At 40.2% G+C, this 27,770-nt stretch overlaps 1 protein-coding gene across 1 annotated transcript in view; it reads right to left on the minus strand.

The window, feature by feature from the left end:
- ahnak (AHNAK nucleoprotein) overlaps positions 1 to 18,069 on the minus strand; it is a 33,923-nt gene extending 15,854 nt beyond the window's left edge. The window contains exons 1-6 of the mRNA XM_029441928.1: positions 17,857 to 18,069; positions 10,122 to 10,185; positions 5,222 to 5,280; positions 4,927 to 5,080; positions 4,602 to 4,828; positions 30 to 4,503 (exon numbers count right to left, since the gene is read on the minus strand). Coding sequence (XP_029297788.1) covers positions 30 to 4,503; positions 4,602 to 4,828; positions 4,927 to 5,080 — 4,855 coding nt within the window. The 5' untranslated portion in view covers positions 5,222 to 5,280; positions 10,122 to 10,185; positions 17,857 to 18,069. The remainder of the gene's footprint in view (positions 1 to 29; positions 4,504 to 4,601; positions 4,829 to 4,926; positions 5,081 to 5,221; positions 5,281 to 10,121; positions 10,186 to 17,856) is intronic.
- Positions 18,070 to 27,770: the final 9,701 nt, after the last annotated feature.

The raw sequence follows: 27,770 nt of genomic DNA on the forward strand, positions 1-27,770 counted from the left end.
TTTGTGGCCGTCAATGTCAATGTCTGGACCTTCAATATCCACCCTGGGAGCTTTTATGTCTCCTTCGATCTTTGGACCTGACACATCAACATCTCCCTTTATGTTTGGCCCTTTCAGACTCACATCCCAGTGTGGCAGCTTGGGTCCTGATAGTGATGGCAGTTTGATTTTGGGTCCTCTCAGTTTTGCATCAGGACCTTCAATATCAAAGTTTGGTCCTTTAATGTCAACGTCAGGTGCTTTAACATCAAAGTCAGCTTTAGGAAGGTTTATATCCACATCTGGACCCTCCACTTTTGGACCTTTGAAACCAAATGATGGAATTTTGATTTTAGGCATTTCAAATCCTCCTTTGTGGACGTCAATGTCTGGTCCTTCAATATCCACCCTGGGAGCTTTTATGTCTCCTTCGATCTTTGGAACTGACACATCAACATCTCCCTTTATGTTTGGCCCTTTCAGACTCACATCCCAGTGTGGCAGCTTGGGTCCTGATAGTGATGGCAGTTTGATATTGGGTCCTCTCAGTTTTGCATCAGGACCTTCAATATCAAAGTTTGGTCCTTGAATGTCAACATCAGGTGCTTTAACATCAAAGTCAGCTTTAGGAAGGTTTATATCAACATCTGGACCCTCCACTTTTGGACCCTTGAAGCCGAATGATGGCATTTTGATTTTAGGCATTTCAAATCCACCTTTCGGACCTTCGATATCAACCTGTGGACATTTGATGTCAAAGTCAGTTGCTTTGACATCAATGTTAGCTTTAGGAAGGTTTATATCCACATCTGGACCCTCCACTTTTGGATCTTTGAAACCAAATGATGGCATTTTGATTTTAGGCATTTCAAATCCACCCTTTGGGCCTTTAATATCAACTTCTGGACCTTTGATGTCAACTTCAGGTGTTTTAATGTCTCCTGTTATCTTGGGCACTGACATATCCATATCGCCTTTCATTTTGGGATCTTTGACGTTGAAGTCCATATCTGATATGGAGAGTTTTGTTCCTGAAATGGTTGGCATCTCCATGTCAAAGCCTGGTCCTTTGATATCTAAGTCAGGGGCGTTAATATCAATTTCAGCTTTTGGTAGTGTGACATCAACTTCTGGCCCTTCAACATTTGGACCTTTCATCCCAAAGGATGGCATTTTCAATTTGGGCATTTTGAATCCTCCTTTGTCGCCGTCAAAGTCAATGTCTGGTCCTTCAATATCCACTCTGGGAGATTGTATGTCTCCTTCGATCTTTGGAACTGACACATCAACATCTCCCTTCATGTTTGGCCCTTTCAGACTCACATCCCAGTGTGGCAGCTTGGGTCCTGATATTGATGGCAGTTTGATTTTGGGTCCTCTCAGTTTTGCATCAGGACCTTTAACATCAATCTCTGGAGCTTTAATGTCTACTTTAGGCATTGTTGTGTCAATGTTAGCTTTGGGAAGGTTTAGATCCACATCTGGACCCTGAACTTTTGGACCTTTAATGGGGAAGGATTGCATCTTGATTCTAGGCATTTCAAATCCACCCTTTGTTCCTTCAATATTAACCTTTGAACCTTTAATGTTTACTTCAGGTGTTTTTGTGTCTCCTTCCATCTTTGGCATTGACATATCCATATCAGCTTTGACTTTAAAATCCATATCTGGCATGGAGAATTTGGATCCTTTGAGATTTGCATTTGGTCCTTCAATATCAACGTCCGGCCCTTTAATTTCAACGCCGGGTGCTTTCGTGTCAATGTTTGCTTTGGAAAGGTTTACATCAACATCTGGACCTTCTACTTTTTGACCCTTGATGCCAAATGATGGAATTTTAAATTTAGGCATTTTAAATCCACCTGTGTGGCCCTCCATGTCAACATTTGGTCCTCCAATATCCATCTCAGGAGCTTTTGAATTGCCTTTAATTTTTGGAACAGAAACATCCACATCTCCCTTGACTTTAGGACCTTTTAGTTTAATGTCAGAATCTTGCATCTTTGATCCTTTTATGGTTTGTATCTTGACATTGGGTCCTTTGATTTTTGCATCAGGGCCTTCAATGTCAACCTGTGGAGCTTTAATGTCAATGCCAGTTGCTTTCACATCAATGCCAGCCTTTGGGAGGGTAACTTTCACATCACCTTTGTGTTCCCGACCTCCCAGATGGAAATCCACATTTGGCGTGGAGATCTTTGGTCCTGTTGTGGTTTGCATGTCGAATTTGGCTCCTTTGAGTTTTGCTTTCGGTGCTTCAATGTCAACTCCTGGCCCTTGAATGTCAACATCAAATCTACCCTTAGGCCCTTTGATTTCAACTTCAGGTGCTTTCCCCTTGATGTTAGCCTTTGGGAGGTTAATATCAACATCTGGACCTTCATCCTTTGGACCTTTCAGGCTAAAAGATGGAATTTTGATTTTAGGCATTTCAAATCCACCTTTCGTACCGTCAATAACAACCTGTGGACCTTTGATATCAACAGCAGGTGTTGTTATGTCTCCTTTAATCTTTGGTACGGACACAGCCACATCACCTTCAAGTTTCTGACTTTTCAGGCCAATTGAGGGCATTTCAAATTTTGACTGGTTGAATCTACCTTTAGGTCCCTCAATATCAATATCCACTTTGGGAGCTTTTATGTCTACATCTGGGCTTTCAACATTAACTTTGGATGATTTAATGTCAACCTCAGGTGCCTTGACATCAATTTCAGGTTTGGTAAGTTTTGCATCAACATCAGTAGCTTCCACCTTAGGACCTGTAAAGCCAAATGTTGGAATTTTGATTCCAGGCATCTCAAATCCACCTTTAGGCCTTTCAATTTGAACTTCTGGTCCTTTGATCTCAACTTTAGATTTTGTTGTGTGTCCCTCAATCTTTGGAACTGATACATCCACATCTCCCTTCACCTTACTTCCTTTCAGACTGATACCCCATTCTGACATTGTGGGTCCTGTTTTGGATGGCATCTTGATTTTCACTCCTTCCATTTTTACATCAGAATTCCCACCATCAACTTCTGGTGCTTTAATGTCAACCTCAGGAGCTATTACATCAACTTTTGTTCCCTTGGCCCCAAATGATGGTATATTTATCTGCGGCATTTTAAAATCTCCTTCTTTTCCCTTAATATTTATAGCTGGACCTTTAATGTCTATGTTGGCTGCCTTTATTTCTCCCTTAGTCTTTGGCACTGTTACATTAATATTTCCATCTACCTTGGAACTGCTCAGGTTCACATCTTTATCTGGTCCAGATACAGATGGAATTTTAACCTTAGACACTTCCATTTTATATTTGCTATCACTCTTTGGAACTTTAGTTTGAATGTTTGAGTTGATTTCAGGTGCTTTGAAGTCAGCCTCTGAAAGTCTTGAATTGACAACTGGTCCTTCAATGTTAGCACTTGGACCTCGGATCTTCATAGCTGTCCCTTTGATGTCTAGTTCTTGTTTTTGCACCTTTTCATTAGTTACAGGTACTGACATACCTGCATCACTGCTGAATTTAACTTCAGCACTTCCAGGCACAGGCATCTTGATTGTTTTTATACCACTCACAGTGCCCTCCTTTTCATAGCCTGGAACTTCAATGTCTATTCCAGATGCTGTTATTCCTCCCTTTGTGCTTGGCAGGTTGACATCAACCTCACCTTTGAACTTTGAACCTGTAAGGTTGACATCCACACCTGCCATTGAAATCTTGCCTGGTCCTGAGGTAACATTGCCTTCTTTTAATGCTGATCCTCCTATCCTGCCACCTCTTAATTCAGTATCAATACCTATGGAACCTCCACCAAGTCTGACGTTTGAAGTATCAAAACTGCCTGATCCCTTTGCCTGCGGGTGACTGATGGTTTTTCCTGGTAAAGACTGACTAATTGACTCTCTATTCTCATCATTTGAGGTTACCTCTCCACCTCCAAACCCTCCTATTGTAACATGCCTACTACCAGTGTTTGTGCTGTCTCTTATTGCCATGCTTGTTCCTGACACCTGAATGCTTCCATCACCTTGTTCTTTACTCCCTCTTGAGATCTCAAAGCCTCCCTGGCCTTTACCCCCTGATACTCCAAAGTTAGGCCCTTTAAATCTGAGACCTTCTACCTCTCCTGCAGTTGTTGTGGTCTGGACTCCCCCAATGCCCCATTGTTTATCTGTGGAGCCAACTTGTGGTCCAGTGTAAGAGACATTGCTTGACTCAAAAACTCTCTCTTCTTCTCCCACTTTACCTGAAGGGCTGCCTGGTGATATTGTGATATGAGGAGCGCCATCACCAGATTCGTGCCTAAGCCCCTTGAACTCTGGGCTTGAAAGTTCAAGTTGCTCACTTGTGCCACCCGGCATATCCACGGTGTAAGTAGTGATGCGGCGGGTGATGGTAGTAACTGTGCTGCCATCGGTGCTTGTGCTGCTATGCCGCTCTGTGCGAACATCTACTCCTTCTGCAAGATCTTCAGACTTCAGCCTTGGTTTAATCTTTTTTTTGTATATTCTCTTGTAGTCTTCATCCTCCCCACCCTGTTGAGAGAAAAAGACAGGATGTGATATAACATGTAAATGTTACTATACCATGTAATTTGTTCAGTAGCTTCCCCACAAACAAATAAATAATTTACAAGGATGATGTCTGGACTGGAACCTCCAAACCGGGTCTTCCCTTCCCATGTCAGGGTGCCGATTGGTGAACGACATGGTGTGCTCAAGGGCGAGCAGCAAGGCGATTTGTCTCCTTTGTTTTGCAGTTTCAGTCCAACCTTGTGGCGGTTCAATGTCTTCAGTAGCTCAGCTGTTTCTTCTGAGCTCATGTTATCAAAGTAGACAGTGGCGCCCACAATCTGGTCACCTATACATTTTTGTAGAGACAGCAGACAGCAGCAAAAGTCAGAATGTCGGTGAGACAACTCTTACATGATACTTGATGATACTTGAAGAATTTGCTACCTTCATATACTTGTCCAGAGCGTGCTGCAGGTGACTCTCCTTTTACCTCCTTGACAAAAAGCTCTCCTCCACTTTGTTCAATTGTCAAGCCAGTTTTGTCTGGACCCTCCCAATCAGGAAAGAGCACCTCTCTGGTTTCCTCTTCTTCAGCCATCTGTTAACATAACCATACAAATAAATTGTTTGAGAGGAAAAAAACAAGGTTCTCGATACAGTACATGTATTTTCACCAAGGTTTACAGGATGAAGTATAGAAATATAAGGGATATATTGTGACTTCAACATTATAAAATACCTTGTTTTTGCTTTTCTTTATTTAAGTCCTGGTGTGTTGGAAACTCTATCTTGGTTATCCTGCAGAAAGAAAAAACAATAATAATCATTAATACAAAATAATGACAAACAATTTATCACTTCATCTTCACAAAATACTTTATTCCAGAAAAAATCTTATTCTTTCACCCTGAAGATAAATCCTATATTTAACATTTGTGAATCCCACTCTGTAATAATACTGGCTTGTAGGACCTTATGGTGAACACTAGATGGTGGTAAAACCCTTTCAGACCCTTTTTAAACAATCAGCTCCTTTCCTCCTGGGTGCTTGATGTTTTGGAAATTTGGTTGGAGTCAGACCACACCCTGCCCTGAGGAAAGCAGCCCAATCCTGCGCCTACACCCCAGCTCCAATGTCAATAGGGAGAACAATGATGGTTAAAGCTGCCTTGCTTTATGAAAACACACACAAAGGTGCACAAAGGTGCAGAAACGCACAGTAACGCATACAGCAGCATGTTAGTGCACGTCATCTTTTCAACACACATCTACATCCACACAGTGAGCCTAGTTTATTACTAAAAACAAGTACACAATTGTATATGCTCATACAAACAATGCACATCAATCTTCTTACTCTGCTCATTAATAACAGCTACGTATCAGTATTATTCTAGGTTCACCATATATTTGTTGTAATGACTACCACTGCATCACAAAGATGATCACCTTTAAAGTGTACTCAGTAAGGCAAAAGCACATGTCATGTTACTTACTGGGTGTGGTCAATTGAGTTAAGTAGATATTGCAGGCCATAATTCAAAATATTTTTCAATAAGAAAATACTAATGTAACTATTCAAGCCAATTTACAGGCATGCTTAGCTTATATATCTCTGTCTATTTTTATGTGGACTATAGTAAACACTTTTGCAACCATCTCAAAAATAATAAAGGTTTGTTTAGATCATTCTCAGACCAGCCTCTTCAAACCTGTTGACTCGGCCTACCCCCTCTGCTCCTTGGAACAGACAACCCATTATTTCATTATTACCAAACTCTCCACAACCCACACCTTCAATTACACAAAGCTGTCTAAGCCATGTGTCTCTACCTAGCAAGCAAAGGTTTGCATATTTTCTATATTTCATTTATTTGGCAAACATTAATGTGCAAAGTAACTTAATAGATCACAGATTATTGTGTTTCCATCCAATGCTCTATTGGTAAAATTATCAAGCATTTCACTTGATCATTACGACAGCAACCAGTCAATATTTGACACTTGGCTAAAGGATATTGTACCACGAGACACTGACAAAGCTATATTACGACACTCATTTCAATTAGAGAATCAGCAGCCAAATCAAATTGTGCAGCCTTTCAGAAGGTTTAAGCAAATTGTCTTTTTGTCTGTAATCAGCCAAAACAAACGGTTAAAGACTATCCACAGGATGGCACAAAACAGGATACAAACAGGACATGAGTCATAGTGGGGACTGGTTGCATGTGTATTTATGGTGTGGACTTGAAAACCTTTGAAAGGGATGGTAGAGGATTTTTACTGGATTTATTACTCTGCACCATGCTTATTCAGAGCATTGCAAGATAGAACGTCTGGGTGGCCAGACGTTCGTGGGGGGTGTCAATTTATTTTGCTTTTGTGATCTATTTCACTTGGCTTGTCTAGCTCTATCTTTACCCTGAGATAAGTAGACCTCCTTTATGACCATTATTTAAGGTGATGACATGTAGGCTATGTAGGTGATCATTTAATTCACATACACTTACAAGATAAGATAAATAAAGTATTAGGAAAAACTGCCCAAACAGCTGGACTTCCATATGATCAGAAACAATAATTTAAGGTCTAAATAAGGAAAACTATTACTCAGAAAAAAATGTATTACTAAAAAACACACTTACTGTATGCTGTTTTACCCCACAGTAAATACCTTGATTACACCAGTAAGCCCAAAATCACCAAAATACCACACTGTTCTGCAAGATAACAAGCTGCTGGGAACAAGAGGAACCCAAGGCAAAGATAAAGAAACAGCTGTTTCAAAAGGGTCGGTAATATACATCACTTGGTCAACCGCCATCTATCTCTCGCCACTCGCCACACGCCACTATACAGTATTTTAAACAAATGAGAAGGTTAGAAGAAGAAGACACTGATGTTTTGGCTAGTTCACTGGGACGTCAAATAATATGCTGTAAATCTAGGTGCTGTATATAGTTCTCTGTGTGTGTGTTTGTTTGTGTGTGTGTGTGTGTGTGTGTGTGTGTGTGTGTGTGTGTGTGTGTGTGTGTGTGTGTGAGAGAGAGAGACCTGTTTGTCTCCTGACGTTATTGTATCTCAACCATTAACCGCTGAGTTTTTGTGAAAGTTAGAGTGTGTGTGAATGCATTAATAAACAAACAGTTTGGAATGCCAAGTAGTTTGCAAACTGGTCTCACTCGTTTGCTGGACCCTCTCCAAGGGCACACAACAAGTAATACACCAATTATTGCAAGTCAATAAATAGACTGGTCCTGTGTGATTGGGAATACTGAAAAATGCATGCAATGCTTTGAGGTAATACTAAGCCCGCTCTCTAAAATAGCCTTTTGCCTACTCTCAGGACTAAATAACAAGAGCCAAGGCCACTGAGAGGGATAATACCGGAGATAGAGATGGTGTTTATGCCAAGTATGACGGCAACCACTCGCAGGCATCAATAACCTGATCTTCTCCCTCCTCTCTCTCTCTCTCTCTCTCTCTCTCTCTCTCTCTCTCTCTCTCTCTCTCTCTCTCTCTCTCTCTCTCTCTCATTGTCTCAGTCAGTGTGACTTGACTGAAGCCAGTAACATGAAACTATCATGACCGCAAGCCTTACAGTATCCGCAACATTATATGCATCAAACACGGCTAAAATGTGTGAGTATGTAAGGAATAAACAAGGCAGTGTGCAGTGCCAAACACCAAGCTTTATCCAATTAACTCATGCAGATCAAATTCCACTTAGGTCAACTGACACTGCCAGTTATAGTATCTTAATCAGGGGCTTCTGATTCCAGCCTGAGAGTATTTGGACTGAACTGAACCAACACACATCCATCTCCTCTCTTCATTCAGTCAATGAAAACAGACAAGAATAGCTTTTCACAAGATCATGGTTTTTTTCCACATGCTCTCCAGGGCTTGTTGACATTACATGGAACTATTCAGCTTCAGTTTGAGAGGTGGACAATAAATATGAAGCATTTTCACTCTCAAACAAAGCGATATTATTGTTGGCTGGATTAGGTTTTTTTTTTTTTTAAAGGAGGGCGGAGGGTAACTTCTATGTGTTCACAAAGAAATCCCCAAGAGCAAGGAAGAGAAAACAGTTTGCTTATTCAAACCTCTATCTCTCACTCACAGGGATAACCTCAGGACACAACTCATACTCTCGATACAATTACCTTTCATATTTAAACTTATTTTCCTTTTCCCACATTTTACCATCGGCTTGCATGATCGAGAGTGAACTATTTGAGCTGTCCTTGTTCTCACAGCTTTGACATATTTTTGGCAGCAAGCCACAGGGAGGAGGCTCACAGCAATATAGGAGGGAAGGAAGGAACTAAGACAGAGGGGGGAGATGGAGAGAAGAGGAAATGGTAAAAAAAAAAATGAAAGCGAGCAAGATAATAAGTGAGAAAGGGAGAGGAAAGGTTGTGAAATTGCTCTGTGGAATGTTAGCATACGCGCTAACAGTAAGAGGCGGGAGAAAACCGGCAAGTAGGAATGACAATACAGGGCTATCGCTGAAAAGTCTACACAGCAGCTTCCAAAAGCTGTGCAGAGGGCATTCTGAAAATTTCCAGACTTCACTCTCTGTCTTCATTCTTTATAAGTATAATAATCCCTATTAAGACAAGCTTAGAAAATGCCCTAACATAGCATAAGCTATTTTGGAAATAGAGCGCAGAGGAACAATTAACTTGACAAAGATCATATGATTAGCTAGGAATTGTGTTGAAAACAGATACTAAATAAGTAAGCCTCTGTTCTTGGGATCATAAGACAGGCTGGCAGTCTGTGACTCAAAGCAATCAGGCAACATGAGAATCAATCAGTCCTCTATTCTGTCCTTTTCATTTTACTGACATGCCTGACAGTGACATTCCTGATGTCATGTCTTTAAATTTGATTATTTATGTCATCAAAAGCATATTTGAGGATCGAACAAAATGAGATTTTTGTGAGAAGCGTTGAAGGAACTCCTGGAGGCATGAAGGCAACAGAAACAGATTAACTTGTTTATCCATCAAGTTGTATTATGACCTGGCATGTGTGTTGTACAAGGGGGGATGTGAGGACAGCCAGCCAGGCAAAAGCTTCTGTTAACTATAGTGCAACCACAGAGCTTTCTTGGATACGCCTCTCTTGTAGCCTGTCATTGGCCTGCATACGGTTTGGGTTTGGTAAAGCTTCTTCTGCTTTCCCTCCACTCTTAAGGAATAAATCATCCACAGCTGCCGACTACAAACAGTTAAAACAGTATGAGCTTGGCAGGCTATTGACAGGGTTTGTTTCATAAGAAGGGGAAAGGGGTTTGAGCGGAACAGGTGGTGTTTGGGGGAGGAAGGAGGACTGCAAAGAAGAGGCACAGGGAGCAGAAGCAGCCAAGTGTCAGGTTTCCACAAGGCAGGACTTTCACAGCTGAATGGCGGTGCCATGACCTTTCAGGTTCAAAGGAGGCTTTGCAACAAACATTCCAACAGAAGTTTTGGTGTCTGGCCGAATAATAGAATGCTGTTCTAAGGTGACACTGACTATATGACCTTGGAGAGGAGTGATTTGTGATAAAAATGTAGTTTTCTTTCCTTTACTTAACCAGTAACAGATGTGTTGTGTGGCTATTTTGCATTATATCTAAGGACACTTACCTTGGATTGCTCAAGCAAGGCCAAGGCCTCCAGTCTGATGCTGTGGTTCTTGTATTCTTGGCTTCTGTTGAAAAAACAGGATTGGAATTTAAATAATATGATTAAACAGGACTTCAATAACAAGAACAAGAAGTCAAGAACTTCAACCGTCATAATGCAAAAGAGGTCTATCCTTAATTAATCATGTTGCTCTCTGACGCAGCAACACACCACAATTCAGACGTGGGTTTGACATATAACGAAACATGTTGCTCTATATACAAGTCATTGTTGCTTTAAGAGGTGTGTCCCAACCTATTGTACACAGCCTATACTGTCCCAACATGACACAGAACAGCCACATATACTCTGGTTACATTCAGGATTCACTCATGGCTTTTGAGTGTACATGCTCAATGGACCATCCCATGACCAATCAGAGCCTTCAGATGCTTTAATAATTAACCAACAGTAGTAGCCGTGTTGACCCTGGCAAGTAATTATGTAAAGGACTCCCTTTAAGTAAATAAATCTAGCTCCTTGTTTTGGTGTGGCCCTCACCTCTGCTGATGAGAAGATAGAGGGACACACTAACACACTACCTATCCAGTTCAGTTTAATAGAATTTGAATTTGAGAGTTAAAAAGATGCAAATCCAGTTAAAGAGGAAGAAAAGAAAAAGAAAAAGTAATATGTTTGTGAATTTCTCTACTCTATAGTTCCATTGCTTGAGTGATAACTGAGACAAGACTGCACTGCCAAGGTTTAAAGTATAAAACCAGTGTAGTGTAACAGCAGAAATGGGCAGCCATATCAGTTAATATGCCAATAAAATAATGTTACTGTATTCATGATTAGGATTTCAAGTGTCATCCTGCATACCAAGTCAATCTCACTTTTACCCCCTGTGACTAGCACAACATTGTACCGGACTAATGAGTAATATTGCTTCAACCCAACTGAATTGTGAAACAATGCCTTCTCTTTGTTAGTCCCGTTAAAACAGACCTAGACTTGATGCGTGTACAAACAGGCATCTACCAGTGGGAACATATCCCGCAGAGAAAAAAACTCTTCTGGGACAGGCTCTCCAACCCCATCATTACCCCCCCCCCCCTCCTTCCCTAGCCACCCATGTTGATTAATCTAAATTGCTCATTACTTTGTGAAGAGTATGCCAAATGACTGTGTTTGTGAGACTATGAATGAAATACCTATACTAAACTCTAAATCAGGAGTCTTCAACGTTTTTCAGGCCAAGGACCCCCAAACTGGTTTAGCGTGGTGCAGGGACCCCCTACTTTATATATTGTACAGAAGAGGCTTGAAGAGGTCCGTGCGACAGGGGGGGAGGGCGTGCTTAAAATGTATTTTAGTTCACCCCTCTCCTTTCCTCCACTCTCGTCTCTGACTGTAAGTGTGTGTCGCCACCCTTCGCGAAGTACAGCGGAGGAGGGAATGTGAATGCTCAAAGCAACAAAAACCTTTATTTTATAAAAAAATGTATATATATTTATTTTTTTATTGCTTTATCTACAAACAATTTTGCGACCCCCCTGCAGTACCTCCGCTGTTGAAGACCTATGCTCTAAATACAATAGACAGAGTAAAGTGAGGAAGCATGCTCCTTAAAGCTGTAAAGCTTGTAGTAGCTTCAAAGTTTTGACTAAGACCGCGTTGCGTTGTTGTTGATTACCTTTTTGAACGGGTCCTATACTGTAATAGATGTGACATAACTGAGATAAATGCCCTATAGTACGTGCATGTCATTATGTTTGTGTAGGGAGACTAGCGCCACAGCAGCTGTGTACACTCTCTAACCCATACTCCTGTTACACAGACGTATTAATCAGACTGCCATGTCAGGAGTCTTTCAGGTAAATAGCTGAGTGAATGAAGGTAGGTTTTTGTCAATGTGAGATAGAATTACCCTGGATAACTGGTGCCCAAAACAAAATTAGATAAAGAGTACGTGAGATATCTGAATGTAAAACATATGCTTATGACTTATTTTGGTGAGAATAGTTGATGAATGTGATTTGCGATAACGTCCACATACATGACTCAAAAGATAATAGGTTGCGCCACCTTCTGTTCTTAGTGAGGCCACACACAAACACACAAGCAGTAATGCACGTTAGGAGATAGTAGGAAAGTGTGGTCACAGTGGGGAAAGCAAATAAAAACAAACCGAGTGGAAGAGTAGAAATACCACGCCACAGTCCACGAGGCGGATCACGTCGCTTTGCCTCTGTGCTCTTCTTGCAGAGAGAGCTGCTCAGTGCACAGCCCCACCCAGGCCTCCAGTCACACACATTCCTTGATAGAGCCGTCAGGCCAGCTGGAAGGTAGCCCAGCCTCTCCCCACAGTGACTAACTCCAAAGAAATGTCCTCTTTCTCTCTGACTCCGGCCTCATTCTATGCCGCCCACCCTACACTCAACGTGAGTGCCCACCCCCCAAAACTCTAGGTTCTGCTCAAATAAACAAGAACACCACATTCACTCAGATATGCACATTTAAAGGCACCCTAAAAATACACTCTCTCAAACGAACGCTGAGAGGCAACACTGGATCGGCTGTACGAATCCCATTTTCACCATTCATGTCACCAACGTCATCATCATCATTTTAGTTAGCGCCAATCTGTGCACCAAGAAGATGCAGCAAACATCACTCTTCACCTCACTGTTATCTATTTAGGCTACACCCCATCCAAGGCCTTGAGGCTTCTTCTATGCCTTGAGCGCATATACCTGCACTTTTTGGCTGTCATAGTTTGTGCTTAAGTAGGCACACTGGAAACTGATCAAAGTCAATCCATCAGGTTGATTGCCAAATCCAATTAATTTGTTGAAAAACAAACAGGAGCAGTGTGACAATGATTAAAGCTCAATCCTAAGTGAATCAGGCACATTGGTGCTGGTGAGTGATAAGATTTGATTATGAACAAATAAAAAGGCCTCAGTGCAGACAGGGAAAGAGAGAGACGAGCGGTGACTACATCAGTTGTGTTGTTTCTCTCTCTCTCCATTGTAGATTGATGCAGCAAGTACAACAAATACAAACAGAGACACAGCAGGCCCTAGGTTAGGTTCACTCTTCCCTCAAAAAACGCAGATAGGACATGCATGTGTGACACATATAAAAGGAATGTGCGTCAAAATAAATGGTTATTTTCTTTACTCCATAGTCTACAAAGCCCTAAACCAAACCACAAGTCCTGCATAAGACCAAAGCATGCCCACTGACGCCAACGTGGCCTGCTGCTGATTAAACTATTGTGACTTTGGCAGGAGTTGTGCACAAACTGGAAAAACTGAAGAAAGCTCTTAAAATCCTCTTTTCTTGCTTTTACGAGATCACAAAGTGGACCAGGGGTTCTTGATTTTCATGTAAATTATATTCTAAGCCTCATGTTCACAAAAGGACAGCAAAGGAAAATATTATAGACTACATCAGGCGGTAAGTAGCGGATAAATCATGGCTATCACACCCTTCCACATCCAAGGAGGGAGGATCTCACTTTGTTTCGCTCTCCCAGGGTTTCTTCTTTCCTTATGCGCTAAGGTTTTCAAGGGAGTTTTTAGGCAGTTTTGGGGCTTGTACATCCCACAGAGACATTTTATGTAATATTGGGCGATACAAAGAAGACAACAGTAACAAGTTTGTAACAATTAAACTATAGCTGCTAAGTTCTGATGTGAACCTGGGCTGGCACCTGCAGGCAACTATCAAAGTAAACACAAATAGGATGATGACAAGCAGAGCTGCAGAATAACTGAGTTTAGGATGCAAAGTGGCATAACTAGTTACACAAGAGAGAGAAAGAGGAGTGATGTTTTCACAGTTCTGCCACATAAATAAGATATCACATGTTTACAGACATCCACTGCAACCTTACATAGGCCAAGCCATATAACTGCCCAACTTCCACCCATTTTAGTTTGTCTTCCACAGCTGCTGTTTGAACAAGAACAAATGCAAGTCCATTAATGGAGCAGGAGACAAGAAGGTTAAGAGGAGGGCTAGATGGCAACTGTAGCAGCAGAATGTATATATAGACATACGACTTTCTTAGCTGTATAGCTAAGCATAAGCACAGTGTTAGGATATGTATTCATACTTAGCATTTCAACCACACTCGAGCAGTGCAGAATTGTTTAGAGCAAGAGAGTGTTGTATTGTGACGACTGTAGTTCTTTACTATCTTGTGGCCGATAAAGAAAACCTAAACAAAGCTGAATGTATTTCTAAATTTACATTCCAAGTCATGTTGCCCTGACATTTTGGCTGCCTCATTCCAAATAGAGTTTTTGTAACAGATGCTGTGTGTCATTCTTTGCAGGCAAGGCAACATAACAGTGTTTGTGGGGGTTGGGGTGAAAGTCAGACAATTTAGGGAGGGCAGGTAGACTGTGCAGTAAGGCAACAGTCATGTAAGATGGATTGTTTTTGGATGGATTCGTATAGCAGATGTCTGGCAGAGCAGTGGCTAAAGTGGCTTATCAGAAAAATGATCCACACCCTCTCTAAATCCCTTGATTGTAGAATCTCCACCAAGCAGTTAAAATAAACAAGTCTGAATTGCATGCATGAGCATGGGTGTGACTTACAGAGGTATAATGTGTGACTTGTGCTGTCTCATCATACTTCTCAAATCACTATTTCCCAACAACAAGGCAAACAATGCTAATGATAGGTGCACTACAGAGCAAACTGAGGACGTGCTGAACAATTCTGAACCAGCATTGGATGGATGAGAAGGGAGTGGCTGCTGGTGGCTTGCCTAGAAAGTCTTTCTAAAGTCGCACACTACAGTTAGCTGTTTATTTGCAGCTGGGTCAAACTTCCCTTACTGGAACAGTTGTGAATCTACACATTTGCTATTGTATCTAATTAAATGCCAAGTGTGAAAAAAATAAGCTATAGTTTGATTGCAATCACCCTCCCTTCTTTTCGATCTACTTCCCCTATTTTTTGCCTCTCCTAGATGTGCCTCCTTCCAACCACCCACTCAACAAACCCATGAGGAAATGTCAGAGGAAGCGTGTTAGAGACCAGTTTCTTTCCGTTTCACACTGGCACGGTTGAGTAACACAACTCCTCTCGCCTGTACTGCCAGTCAACAGGGCAAGAATATAACAGTGCTTCTGTGAACAATATCTTAACATGATCGAGCTAAGACCCGAAACAGTCATGAGTCATGTCCTCTTCTTAGGGCTAATCAAGATGCTGTTTGTCACAGGGATGGCAAGTGCAACCAATTCCCCGTATGGCACTGTGCATTGCCAATGTCGGCAACGATAACAGAGCAATAAAGCATCTTCAAAAATGTTTGGAATTTCCAAATGTCTTACACAACACCAGGTGAGAACATAATGCAGCGTCTGTACTGCTGCATTGGTGGACATGGCAAGTATTTAGACAAACAGTATCCGCCCCAGGCCAAGATGAGGCCCTATTAACCGACAAGCATTTGAGCTGCAGGCAGTCAGGAATCAGTTATGAGTTTCCGCGCCTGATATATTTGTATCATTTTCTTTGTCTAAGTCCATCCCTTGCAGCAAAACTCTACATTTGGAGTATACCAAGTAAAATGCTAAATTACATACTAAATGTTAAATGCTAAATTACAATTCAGAGCTTAAATGACACAAAGAGCTTTTAGACCTGTGTCACCATGTGTCTCTTCAAGCAGGCTGTGTCACAATCAATCACCTTGACAAGAGCAATTTCAGAAATTCTCGACATTAACAACTGTGAACCGCTCAACATAAGTTAAGTGCGCATTGTAGAAAAGATTGTGTAGAGCGGACGGAAAAGCAGCTTTCACAAACAGTGACATGAGTTTTGGGTGTGGCAGGAGGGAGAAATGGAGGACAGGCAACTCCACACCAAGAAATTTGACTTTCAAGCGAGATTCAACAAAGGATTACGTCTGGTCTGCTTTTTCCTCAACGTTTTTTCAACTTGAACAAATACATCATATCAAACCCAGACCGCACTATTTGTGATGATTCTAGTTTGAACAACATCTGGAAAGATGACGTTTGTACTTTAAGTATGTACGCAAGTTAGGCAGACGGATATATATCTCAACTTTTTTGGGCAGATAAAGTGCGTGTCTCTCTTTCTCCAAAAGTGTGAAGTCTAAGCTCCCCCCTCTGTGCCTCAAACCTGGTTTCAATTAGCTTGTCTTTCCAAACCACTACATTCCATTACTCCCCTCCTCGCCCACCACCCCGCCCATCCCCCCTCACTTACTCACTCCCTGACTCTCTTTCCCCGTCTTCCTCTCTCACTCTCCTCTCTCCCCCCCCCTTTCCTCCCCTGAACACCCTGGCCGGGTGCCCAGGTTAAGAGACCCAAGGTAAAAGAAAGACAGAGAAATCTCTCTCTCCAAGATTTTTTAAAAGTAAGTCATAAGAAATAAACATGCCTCAGTACAAAGCAGCAGTTATAGATGCCACATTTCTCTTACGTAACACAAGCTGGAAAGGAGGTAAGCTGATCATATAGAGAACCTTCTCACATGTCTGCTGCATTCCACAAAAGCATATAAAAGGCCCATATATGAATATTTTTGTATATTTGCATTGTTCCATATGACTGATAAACACACAGCTCTCTACCACACATTGCATAACCTTTTTTTCTAGGCAGAGAAAAAGTTATGATCAGAACTTTTAATTTATCTGGATTCACCATGAAGGACCTTGAATGTGTTAAGAAGGAGCCACTGCGACAACCGTCTGCAGCATGTACAGGGTTTTTTTCTTTCCTTTTTTTTTTGGCTATAAAGGGTGCGCCTCTGTGAGGAGACAGCAAAGCAAGAAGGGAGGGAGGAGGAAAAAAAGGCGGGGGTGGAGGGAGGTGAAAGAGAGGAATCCACACCCAAGCTTGTTGCTGCAGGCTTAGAGAATAGGGAATTACCTTTACTTTTTAAACGGCACAGCCTCAGCAAAGGGCGTTGGACAGATAAGAGAAGCTCATGAACGATAACATCAGCGCAAACAACACAACTCTTATATCTTTACGCTGCTTCTTCCATTGAAATTCCTTAAGAGTGTGGAATATTCCAGTGTTGTAAAACACTTTACTATCCCACATAGAGATTATGTGTAATCAAAAGACATCCACATTGCACAGTAGTAAAATAACTAAATAAGCAGAGCAGAGCGATTCCCTATATTATTTCTGTAACAGTTGGTTCAGCACCCATATGCACCTCAGATAACAATCTTTGAGTGCAGTTAAAAGAAAAGTGAAGTGCGCAACTCCAGTCAAGCCATCTGAATTCATATGGTGGCTGTGGGTACACACCCACTTCTCGTGTCTTTTGCAGTTTTAAATCAGTATTAAAAACTTGTGAGGATTTTCACACAACATCACTGCCAGTTTGCAGCTTCACAGAAAAACACAAGTAATAATTTACTTTATCTCTTCACAAAACTTCCTTATAGCAAAACCTCCCTTTAGGCAAGATAATAGTACACCACAGAAGATAAACACAAATAATAAAATAGGACAAAGTCACTGTGACCTTGCCACTGATCACACAGACTCACAATAAGTGCCTGTTGGAATATTACAGGAATGTTGCAACTTAGAGTTTTAAACTTCGGCCTTGTTATTGTAAGTGATTTGCTATTTCTCAGAAAAATTTAATTTGAAACAAAGCACAGCTGGCAACAAAGTTCACAAACACAGTAACAAATCTTCAATCTGAGAGGAAAAAAAAGTGCATATTTACCTGTGCGCAGTCTTTGCGCCCAAGAAGCCTCACACCAACTTGAGCATCCTTGAAAACGTGTCCTGTCTCCTTCTCCCCAGCCCAAGAAAGCACTTTTTCCAGTCACAACTTTACAGTCTGTTAAGATTCTGTCACTCTTTTCCTATTTCTCGAACAACCAAGTTTCCAGGGCGTTTTCTCTCCCGTCTCTCCTCCCTCCTCTGCTCTGAGTTGATTTAAACTTTTTTTCTGTGTAGCTGCTCCTCTGGGCTGAGCAAAGTGATCAGAGTGAGCTGGGTAGGGCTGCTGGTTTGGAGAAGGAGGGGAATGCATGGGAGGGGACCGGTGCGAGGGAGTGGTTCTCAGCAGCCAGGGGACCACCCACTGCTCAGCATAGAGGGCTCCGATGACATGTAACATAAAAAGTAACTTCTGCTTTAAAAAAGAAATAAACGAGTTGTGACATTCGTCACTTTTACCAGCAGTCAGCGCTTTTGAAACTGTTTTTATCAAAAGCATTATAATATCAAAGTAAGCAACTAGCAGTGACAAAGCCATATAATATATTTTACAAGCAACAAATAGCTTTGCATATGTTGTGCTTTATGTTTTCTGTCAGTAATCATAAAAAAAATGGAGGACACCTTTTGATTGCTTTAAGCTAATTCGAGGCATGTGACGCACATCACTATAATTGACACCCAGCAGGCTTTAACTGCGTTGCATAAATACTTACGCAATGATCAGAGCAGCAGTCCAAACCCACTGTATCTTTTTTCTTAACTTCTTGTCATTCGATAATCTATTTAAACAAAATGAAATTTCTAACACAGTTTCAAATTAGTTTTCCTCAGTTTTTGTTTCACATTTTGGAGTAAGAATGAAGGACACAGAGTAGAACACCACACTATGGGAAGGCTATTATATCATAGACAATGACATAAACATGTTATTACAGCATTTAAACTACTGAAAACAAACTGACACAAAGTTATCATTATCAAAAATGACTAAGGAGTAAGTCCTTTACTTACATACAAAAGGCAAAGTGTGTATTTACAAGACAGGATTTTCTAAGATTTTTTTGTTTTAACAATGCCCACCCAGAACAAAGTCTTACTGAAATGCATGTTTTATGTTAAATAACTTTATTCCTGTTTCGGATTTTAAAACATATCAACATTTTGGAAGCAGGAAATTGCAATGGTAATAGTAATCTGAGTTGTTGTAAGTATGAAGACTACACTCTCTCCCCTGCATAATTTTGTAATAGCTAGTATCACATGAAAGATTTATTTAGAGTGAAACATCATAGTCATAGGTACTGTTCCTCTTACAGCCTACTGTTGTTTCGATTATTTTAGGAATACATTAAAGCCACGAGGTAATGAATGATGTTTCAGTTTTCCTCTCTCACATAGGCTACTATTGCCAGCATTGTTGGGCTACAGTAATATAATACTTTGACCAGTAACAAAGTACTATAACGCGTTAACAATAGGATTTGGCCTATATCATTACATGTACAGTAAAGCGTTAAAACTAGGGCTGTCAAGCGATTAAAATAAATTAATCTAATTAATTACAAGCTTTGTGAGTAATTAATCTAAATTAATCGCATTTATCAATATTTTTTGTGAGAAGCAATTCAAAATATTCAAATGGATTTTGGAAGATGAGTGAATCAATGAGTAGCATTATAAACTGGTCAGCATGTCTTTTATTTCAATACTATTGCTCCAATATCTTGTATGCCACAATTATCTTAGACAACACAGACCAACAGTTTGACATAAAGTGCAATTTCAAATCGGGCCTAACATCTTTCATTGCACAATAATCAATAGTCTATGTTGTGGCGGTTTAAAAGTTGTGTCATGATCGAGAGATGACGAGACGGGTCGCTCACTTTAGCATCAGCTGCGGTGCTAGCTAGCTACGAGCTAGCTCCGAGCTAGCTGCTAAGTGCTTTGCGTTGAGGTGATATTTCAGCTTGAAGTTCTCCGATGGTTCGAACATTCTTTCGAATGTGCAGGAGCATCAACAGTTACATCTGGAGTTTATTAATGTAAACTTTCCATTCACTGGGCCAAGTAACGTTTTCTCATCCCTTCATCATGTAGGCTGCTGTGGCCGCGCCGCGTCGGTGACGTAAAGGGTCAAGGGGCATCTAAAAGCGTGATTAATCTGCGTTATTTTTTCTGTGATTAATTAATCTAAATGAACGCGCTAATTCGACAGCCCTAGTTAAAACCCGAAATTAAATGATTATTGTTAGTAGTTTTGACATTCGTCTACGTTTTCTAAATGGGTAGGCTGCACTCCTATTACTTTCAGTTTAGAGAAGGAAAGAAAAGGACAAGACCATAATAGTTCAATGCAATCTATGTATATGGAAGCAAGGGAACTCCATACAGCGAGAAATAGCACAAGTAACCTGAAGAAACACCTAGAGAGAGTTCACGGTACCACTAAACTAACTACGACGTTGCTACTAGTGAGCTGAGGAAGAGTGTGCGAGCAAACTGAAGCAACAGTAGTTGGATTTCTCTGGATCTGCTGTACAGATGTTTTAATCCAGGGACGCTTGAAGCTTGTGGCGGAGTATGTTGTTGAATATAAACAGCCAACAGTAGCAATAGTTTTTAGAAAGCTAGTTAGCAAAATACCTGTGAAAACCAATCACTAGGTAAACTAACGTTGTCATAGAGACAAGGTTATGCCAAGGCTATAGTAACACAATGTTATCAATTAGTTTAGGTAACTGTTTCAACCATTTATCCATTACTTTGAGCTTTTCAACCATCCATGCATTAGTTTAAAGGAGCGATTTTACCAGTGTACATACCAGTATATATATATATATATTATATTATATATATATACATATATGTTATATATATACAGGCTATGTGCATTACTGTAACATATTACAATAGCTGGTGCTTAGGTGTTACAGCGGACTCAATATGTTGATATATTCTTTAATCAAACTGTACTTTTTTTTAAGTTTAGTTACTTTCTTATCTTTTCACATTCCCCACATACTCCTTTGCAACTGGTACAAGTCTGGTTGGGAATCAGTGATATAGGATATGTGTGCATCCAGTTTTGCCAATGGGATGTCATATGTGTGTGCGTGTTTACATCGCTCACTAATCTTCAGTGTCCTTGATACACCCCCTACCTCCTTTTACAGATGTCACACTTGTGCTCGGTGAGGTGAAACAGCAAACAAGCAAAGAGCAAAGCAAACACAGAGGAAGTTACTGCGTGGCTTTGCAAGGATCGAACAAGGTGTGGCAGAAAGACAGACACTCATACATGTGCGCACACACATACATTAATATTACCACATTACACCACCATGAGCCAGACAGCTCTGATTTTGTTTTCTCTCAAGAAGAGGGTGCAGTTCTCCAACAAAAATAAGAAGCCCTACTGTGCGTACATGTGTGTGTGTGTGTGTGTGTGTGTGTGTCTTTTATTGTGTGCATGCTGAGATAAAAGTTAAGGAGTAATCCCAACTATGTGCAAGATAAGCAGCGACCCTAAAGAACTCTGTATGAAGTATGGTATCGCTTTACTCTTTGGAATGCAGCAGTGTTTTGACAACACAATGCTAAAGGAAAATGTTCCTAACTTAAAAAACAAAAAACATTACTGTATGGATCAGGCAGTTCTGAAAACATATTCTGCAAATGAGTAGGTGAAAAACATGCATTTCATCACGGTAATTGACTGTAGAGAACATTTACTGTATATTGTCCAAATGTTGTCTTTTTTAATCAATGAAAAGTATCATCAGGCTCTTCACACAAAGTGTCTTGCTTCTGTTCCTGTTTGCTCAGCTCTACGCATGTTTGACTTTTTGCCACTGAGGTGTGGCTGCTGCTGCCTTTGAAGAACTGTTTCAGCTTAGAGCAATTGGTGCTTACAGACAGACAACTCCTATATTGTGTGCACATGTAAACAGCAAGAGGCCTGTCCGAACTGTGTGCTGCTTAACAGCTTTTTTTTTTTTTAACAACCCCACAGTAAACACTGGCCCTGCTGTGTATTCTTTACCACTCAGAATAACAATGTTTATGCACTTTCACTGTTTCATATCGTGATGAGGTGACTAAAGATAAACGCCTTTATTACTTATTGATTCACCTGTATTCAATCTTAAATCAATCCACAGTAGGAGCTGAAGGGGAAGATAAGCAGATAACGATAAGTAAGAGAGTTGGAGAATGAGCTTTGAGACAATTAAAATGTAGATTGTGCAATAGGGATCAAACTAAACAAACAAAAGGGTGATATCCTGAATAATTAGCACATGCAGTGCATGTTTTTACAAACTAAATCATCTCTGACTGTCACCAGTCGGTGGCAGGTCACTCTAGTTGAATACAAGGATATGTGGAAATGGGTGTTTCCTGGCCCTAGGTGTGTCAGCCAGTGTGAACCAGCGCAAATATCTTGGCTCAGACGCTCGATGACTCATGGCCTATGACTACAATGAAAACAGGGCAGCTTAGACTGTAGAGGAGAGAAAAAAATCAGAGGAAGTCACACTGGCCTGAGAAAAACTGTAACTTACGATACGAATACGAGCAAACAAAAATGACACCTGACCTGGATATTAAATTAATATAAAGTTAATTCTATTTTATCAGAGTTCTTTTTGCCGACGCTGATTATTGACGGAAAAAAATCAGATGTGTAGGAGTTGCACATTTGATTGTGACATAGACACAAGGGACTATCTGAACATGTTTCAATTGAGTTTTTGATTCTAAGGAATTTACAATAGTTGTGAAAATAGCTGATAAAGGTTAGAATGCTTTAGAAAAAAATAAAACCCTTGTATTATACTTGCAAAATGTCACAATTATCAACTGAAATTCTTTCCTAAATTCAGACAACGCACGCAGTGTACTTGGCACATGGCCTGTTCGTATGAGTCATGAAGATAATGTGTGAGAACTTGGGATACAATAGAAGGGTTTTATTCCAAAACACATTTGAGAATATAACCCTTCATTGCTCTTTTTCTCTTTTCAGATTGTTTTCTTTCTATGTTTACTACAGGTGACTACAACAACATGTATTTGGTAAGTACTGTAAAGTGTATTGCATTGCATTGGTTTTATTTTCAAAAAGTAAGCGTCTGAGGGATTTATTTATCATCTCTATTATGAATGAGCAATGTAAAGACTGAGTATAACTTTCATTAAATTTCATGATTTGTAAAAATCATATATTCTTGTTTAAGGTGCAAAAGGCTCATCATTTATCACCCCAAAATCTCTGAGAAAAAATAAGCATAAGCATAAGCATACCCCTATAAGGATTTACAATAGCAGATCACATATTCAAAGTGTTTGCTTCCATTTAAAATGATCAATTATCGTTTGTTGCCTTTATGGTGTCTTGAAACCATGCTATTTGCAGATAGAAGAGTTCTTTGTATACCAACTTCATTAGATGTTTTACACAATGCAACATTGTCAGTATTGTGACTGCTGAAGACACAGATAAACACTGTCAAAGAGGCCTTGTCAGTTTCGGAAAATGTCAACACAAACGTACTACAGAATCATCTTGTGTTCTTCATAAAGGAATGCTATTGCTGAAAGATGAGTCAAAAAGGCATAAATTAAACAGCGTAACCTATCATATCTTCCTGCTGCTGATTACTCTTGGTCTTTCTACTTTATTTCAATAGCACTTGACTTCATGGCCTTTTTTTAAACAGGTATACTCATTGAAATTAGGATCTCTTTTTCACATGTACAAGCACACAAAAAAAAGGACATGCCAGATCCTCCCGTGTAAATATAGCGAGAAATGCAAGTCATGCATGATCACCTGCGGCATCTGCTCTTTCGGCTCAGAGTCTTTAACTCAGTATGTGCAACAAGACAAACAATTCCTGTGTTAGTGTTATATTGTATTCTTTGCATGTGCATGTGACTAATAAATATAAACACACTGGGTAACACACATTAGTTGAATGTTTGAAATAATGCCACATTGTTGAGATAAAAATGTTGATCCAATCAAAAAATTGACACCAGAGATTGTTAATTCTTTTTCATATTTACATACGGTTATAAATCCAAGTTTAATGTAATGCAATGTTGTGGGATACCATGTTATCTCATGCAATTAGATAACATGGGGTTAAAGAAAAAGAAAAGAAAAGGCATACAATTACTGTTTAACCTGAATTGCAACTTTTTTACAGAATGTTTTCAGTAAGATATAGTCTAAGTAATATTTTTAACAAGGTTTAATGCAAATAAACACAGCTTAATTTACCTGATTCATTAACACCTGACATACCACACTGTACAAATATCTTTGCATTACTATCTAGAGAAGGTCAATATTTTCTTCATAACCAGTGGTGGAATGTAATAATTTAATTCAGTAGCATTTAGTTAACACTACTGAATAACATATGATTAGACTATCATATAAAGTACTTATTATTTGCTCCATCTCAAACTGTTACAACACTAAAATTATGTGTACACGTTAATGCCTCAGTAACACGCCTAATAACACCATAACATCCAATAATATAATGCCAAAATGGGCTATTCTGCTGCTTACTTATTAGTTTCTTCATTCAAGTTTGCCGATAACAATTTCCAAACACATTTTGACTAAATGTATAATGTTAATCAACCTTAAAACCTTCCTTACTTTAGTTGCTCAAACTGAGACCAGTGAAGCTTTGAATATAATTAGAAAATTCCTGACTTTGAATTTGGAAGTTAAGGAATGGCCTCATCCTGTTTTCTAAAATCCAATTGAATACGACTTAATTTAATTAGCTCATACAATTGGATTTTCTTCATCTTCTTGGCAAATGAGTTAAGAACCATTGGCCTAAAGCCAAGCCAGAGAGACCATTTTCTAAAAACTATCGAATTCAAATATTATCATACATGTGATTGTGTGCTATCCTGCGCCTGGAGCCCTGTGAGTAAGCAGAGCACAAGTTGAGACTTCTCTAAACAAAGTGGACTTTAAGAAGACGAGTATAGTCCATGGAGAGATTACAACTACAAAGAAATCACAGTCAGCTAATGACAGTGTGCAGTACTCAAGATATATTATCTTGCAACACGCAGGTCACCCCGCCTGATATTTGCCATCACCATAGTAACTCATCATTGGTAATCATTTTGGAATTCCCCGCACCGCATGCTCCTCCTCACACACACACACACACACACACACACACGGACACACACACACATACACACACACACACACGCACACGGACACACGGACACAGACACACACAAACACAAACACTGATGATTCAGAAAGGCGAGCTACTCCTTTGGTACAGAGAAGAATGTAAAAGGAGAAAAAGGGGAATGAGAGACAGATTGAATTGTGGTTTCCACTGCAAGTTGTGAGTCACGAACACGAGGGAGGGACGGAGAAAAGAAAAAAAGAGACTATTCTGGGATGGCTGCTATAGCAACATAATAAGCAAGAGGGCATGGGGGCAGGTACTTGCAGGGATGTTTCCATAGCAATGCCCTGTGTGTGTATGGATAAATATCACATGCCACAGAGCCTAACGTAGTAAGGAATTTTGTATACTTTGTTTATAATTCTTTGTTTTTGAGATAAGATGACACCTCCCCTTCCCTCTATCCTGTTCTTTCAACACAGCCTGAACTGTCTTTGTATGTCTGCACACTAGACTCATTTAAATGATGGGATACCTTTCGCATGCTCAGTCTTGGCACCAGCGTCACATTGTGCAGTCAAAGTAATTAAGTCACTGAGAGCTTGCCTTTAGGTGTATTAGTCATGCCCAATTGTTTCAACATATCAGGCCACAGAAAATGAAGAAATGCTATAGAATTGACACATTCATTGCGACACAGATACCTCTGTGTGTGCATGTGATAAGCCCACTGATCAATTTCTATAAAGTGTCTGACAATCCCCCACTGTTGACTGTTTGGAATCATTGATCCAAGGGAGTGATAAGGGGTTTCACAAGAGTTTGTCCTCCCTTTGGCCCACAACTCATGTGTTGTGCTTCAACCGAAGCAGATACCTTCCTAGACTGCACATTCCAGCCATAGCTGTAAATGTTCCAACACTCCAACTCGTTCTTTAGGTAGTATGTAAACTTATAAACTGCCAACAAGTCAATACATGCAGGGTTGGGGTACCTGTTTGTGGGAAAGGCTCACCCAGGCCTAAACTGCCAATTTCTTTAACAAACATTGCACGAAGTAGCCGGTTAAACATCTTGAAACAGTGTAAGTTACTCTAAACTATGCTGATATCATTCCTTATACCTGCAAAGTACCTATTTACTACTTGGGGAAATTGCAGGTGTGATTCATTGGAAGATAATAGATAGCCTGGGGCTAGAGTTGGGCAATATGAAGATAAATATCATCAAAACGGTATAAAAATGTCTACATCCTTTCTATTGCGATATAGGCTAGGCTTATATTCATTTATTGTTTTCTCTATAATATAACTTAAACTGTTCATTTTGCACTTGAGTTCTTAAAAGGAGAAAATACTGCTACCACTACTACTTCTAACGTATCGTATTTTTTTTTTAACAGTATTTACACGGGAGTATGCAAAAGAGACTTTATCATGTGGTTATTTATTATAGAGTTACCAGAAAACATGTTATATTGTGATAAAAGATGTTGGCCCTATCGCCCAGCCCTACCCGGGGCCAATGTGAAAGTTGAAGATTCAACACACAAAGTGCTTGCAAAGCTGTTATTACTAACTTTTAAATGTAGTATTTTTTAATACACAAAGCTGAATATCATCAGAAGGTAGTGGATCAACTGGAAGGATGATGAAAGGGAATTAGTATTATTAGATTTTCATTTAATCTTATCCACGACAGTGATCAATATTTCTGTATTTAGTAGTCATGGTAGTGCGTATTATAGTTTTGCTTTAGTTTGACAACATCCCTCCCAGTGCCCCACCTCCAGATTCTGGTAATATGAGCCAGAGACAACTCTGGGGTTTCATGTCCAAAAGCGCAGGGGCCGTCTGTTTTCCCTCCGCAGTACCTCTCTCTCTCTCCCTCTCTCTTCCCTCGTGTCACGCACTTTCCTCTCCACTCTCACACTGGCAACCTCTGTTGCAGAGCAACGCAAACTCAACAAGAAATAACTCATAAATTAGCCCTTTTTCAAACAATGATGTCCCACTTCAACTTAAGGCTGTTACTTGCAGGCATTGTTATGAAGCAAAGCCAGCTTGGTTGTTTTTTCATCTTGTCTCTACCTGCTTTCTTCAACTATTTCCCCTCAGCAGACTTTCCTTTGACCTCCCTCGTTCCATTGCAGTACTAAATTACTATGCTGTGTTTTAGTGCCGCGGAGAGAGCTCACACCCCTGCACCACGGGAAGAAACTCCCCTCACTTAAGATCCGAAGGCACTTTTTCTTGCCTAATAGAAACATGCTTTTCTTAATTCCCCTGTTTTACATTTTGTCAGTGTCCTTACTTGACTTCGATTGAATTCCAGTGTAGCATTAACATGTCTATGGCTGTATCTTAGATGCAAGGGGACACTTAGGGTGAGAGAAGCCCTCAAGTGCTGAGTAAGGATGCATTTTCCTTTTGCTCAATTATAGCGTGTGCGTGTGTGTGAGTCAGTGGGGTTGCAAGCCCAACCCCAGTCTAGAGTCGAAGGAAAACTTCATAAAACTCTGAGGGTGGGACTGTGTGTGTGGTGGCTGAGTGTTGTTTCTGTTCGCCTAGAGACGCCCCTACAACCTTCTGACAATACTTACACACTCTTCTATCGGCCATTAAGCTCAGACACGATGGCAGAGCTGTAAACAACAAGAAATATCTACAAAAGGATTTTAAATAATCCGCTCATTTTACTGTCTAATCATAACCCTCTTTCTATAGTC

This window comes from Cottoperca gobio, chromosome 10, assembly GCF_900634415.1.
Source record: "Cottoperca gobio chromosome 10, fCotGob3.1, whole genome shotgun sequence".
Classification (NCBI taxonomy): domain Eukaryota; kingdom Metazoa; phylum Chordata; class Actinopteri; order Perciformes; family Bovichtidae; genus Cottoperca; species Cottoperca gobio.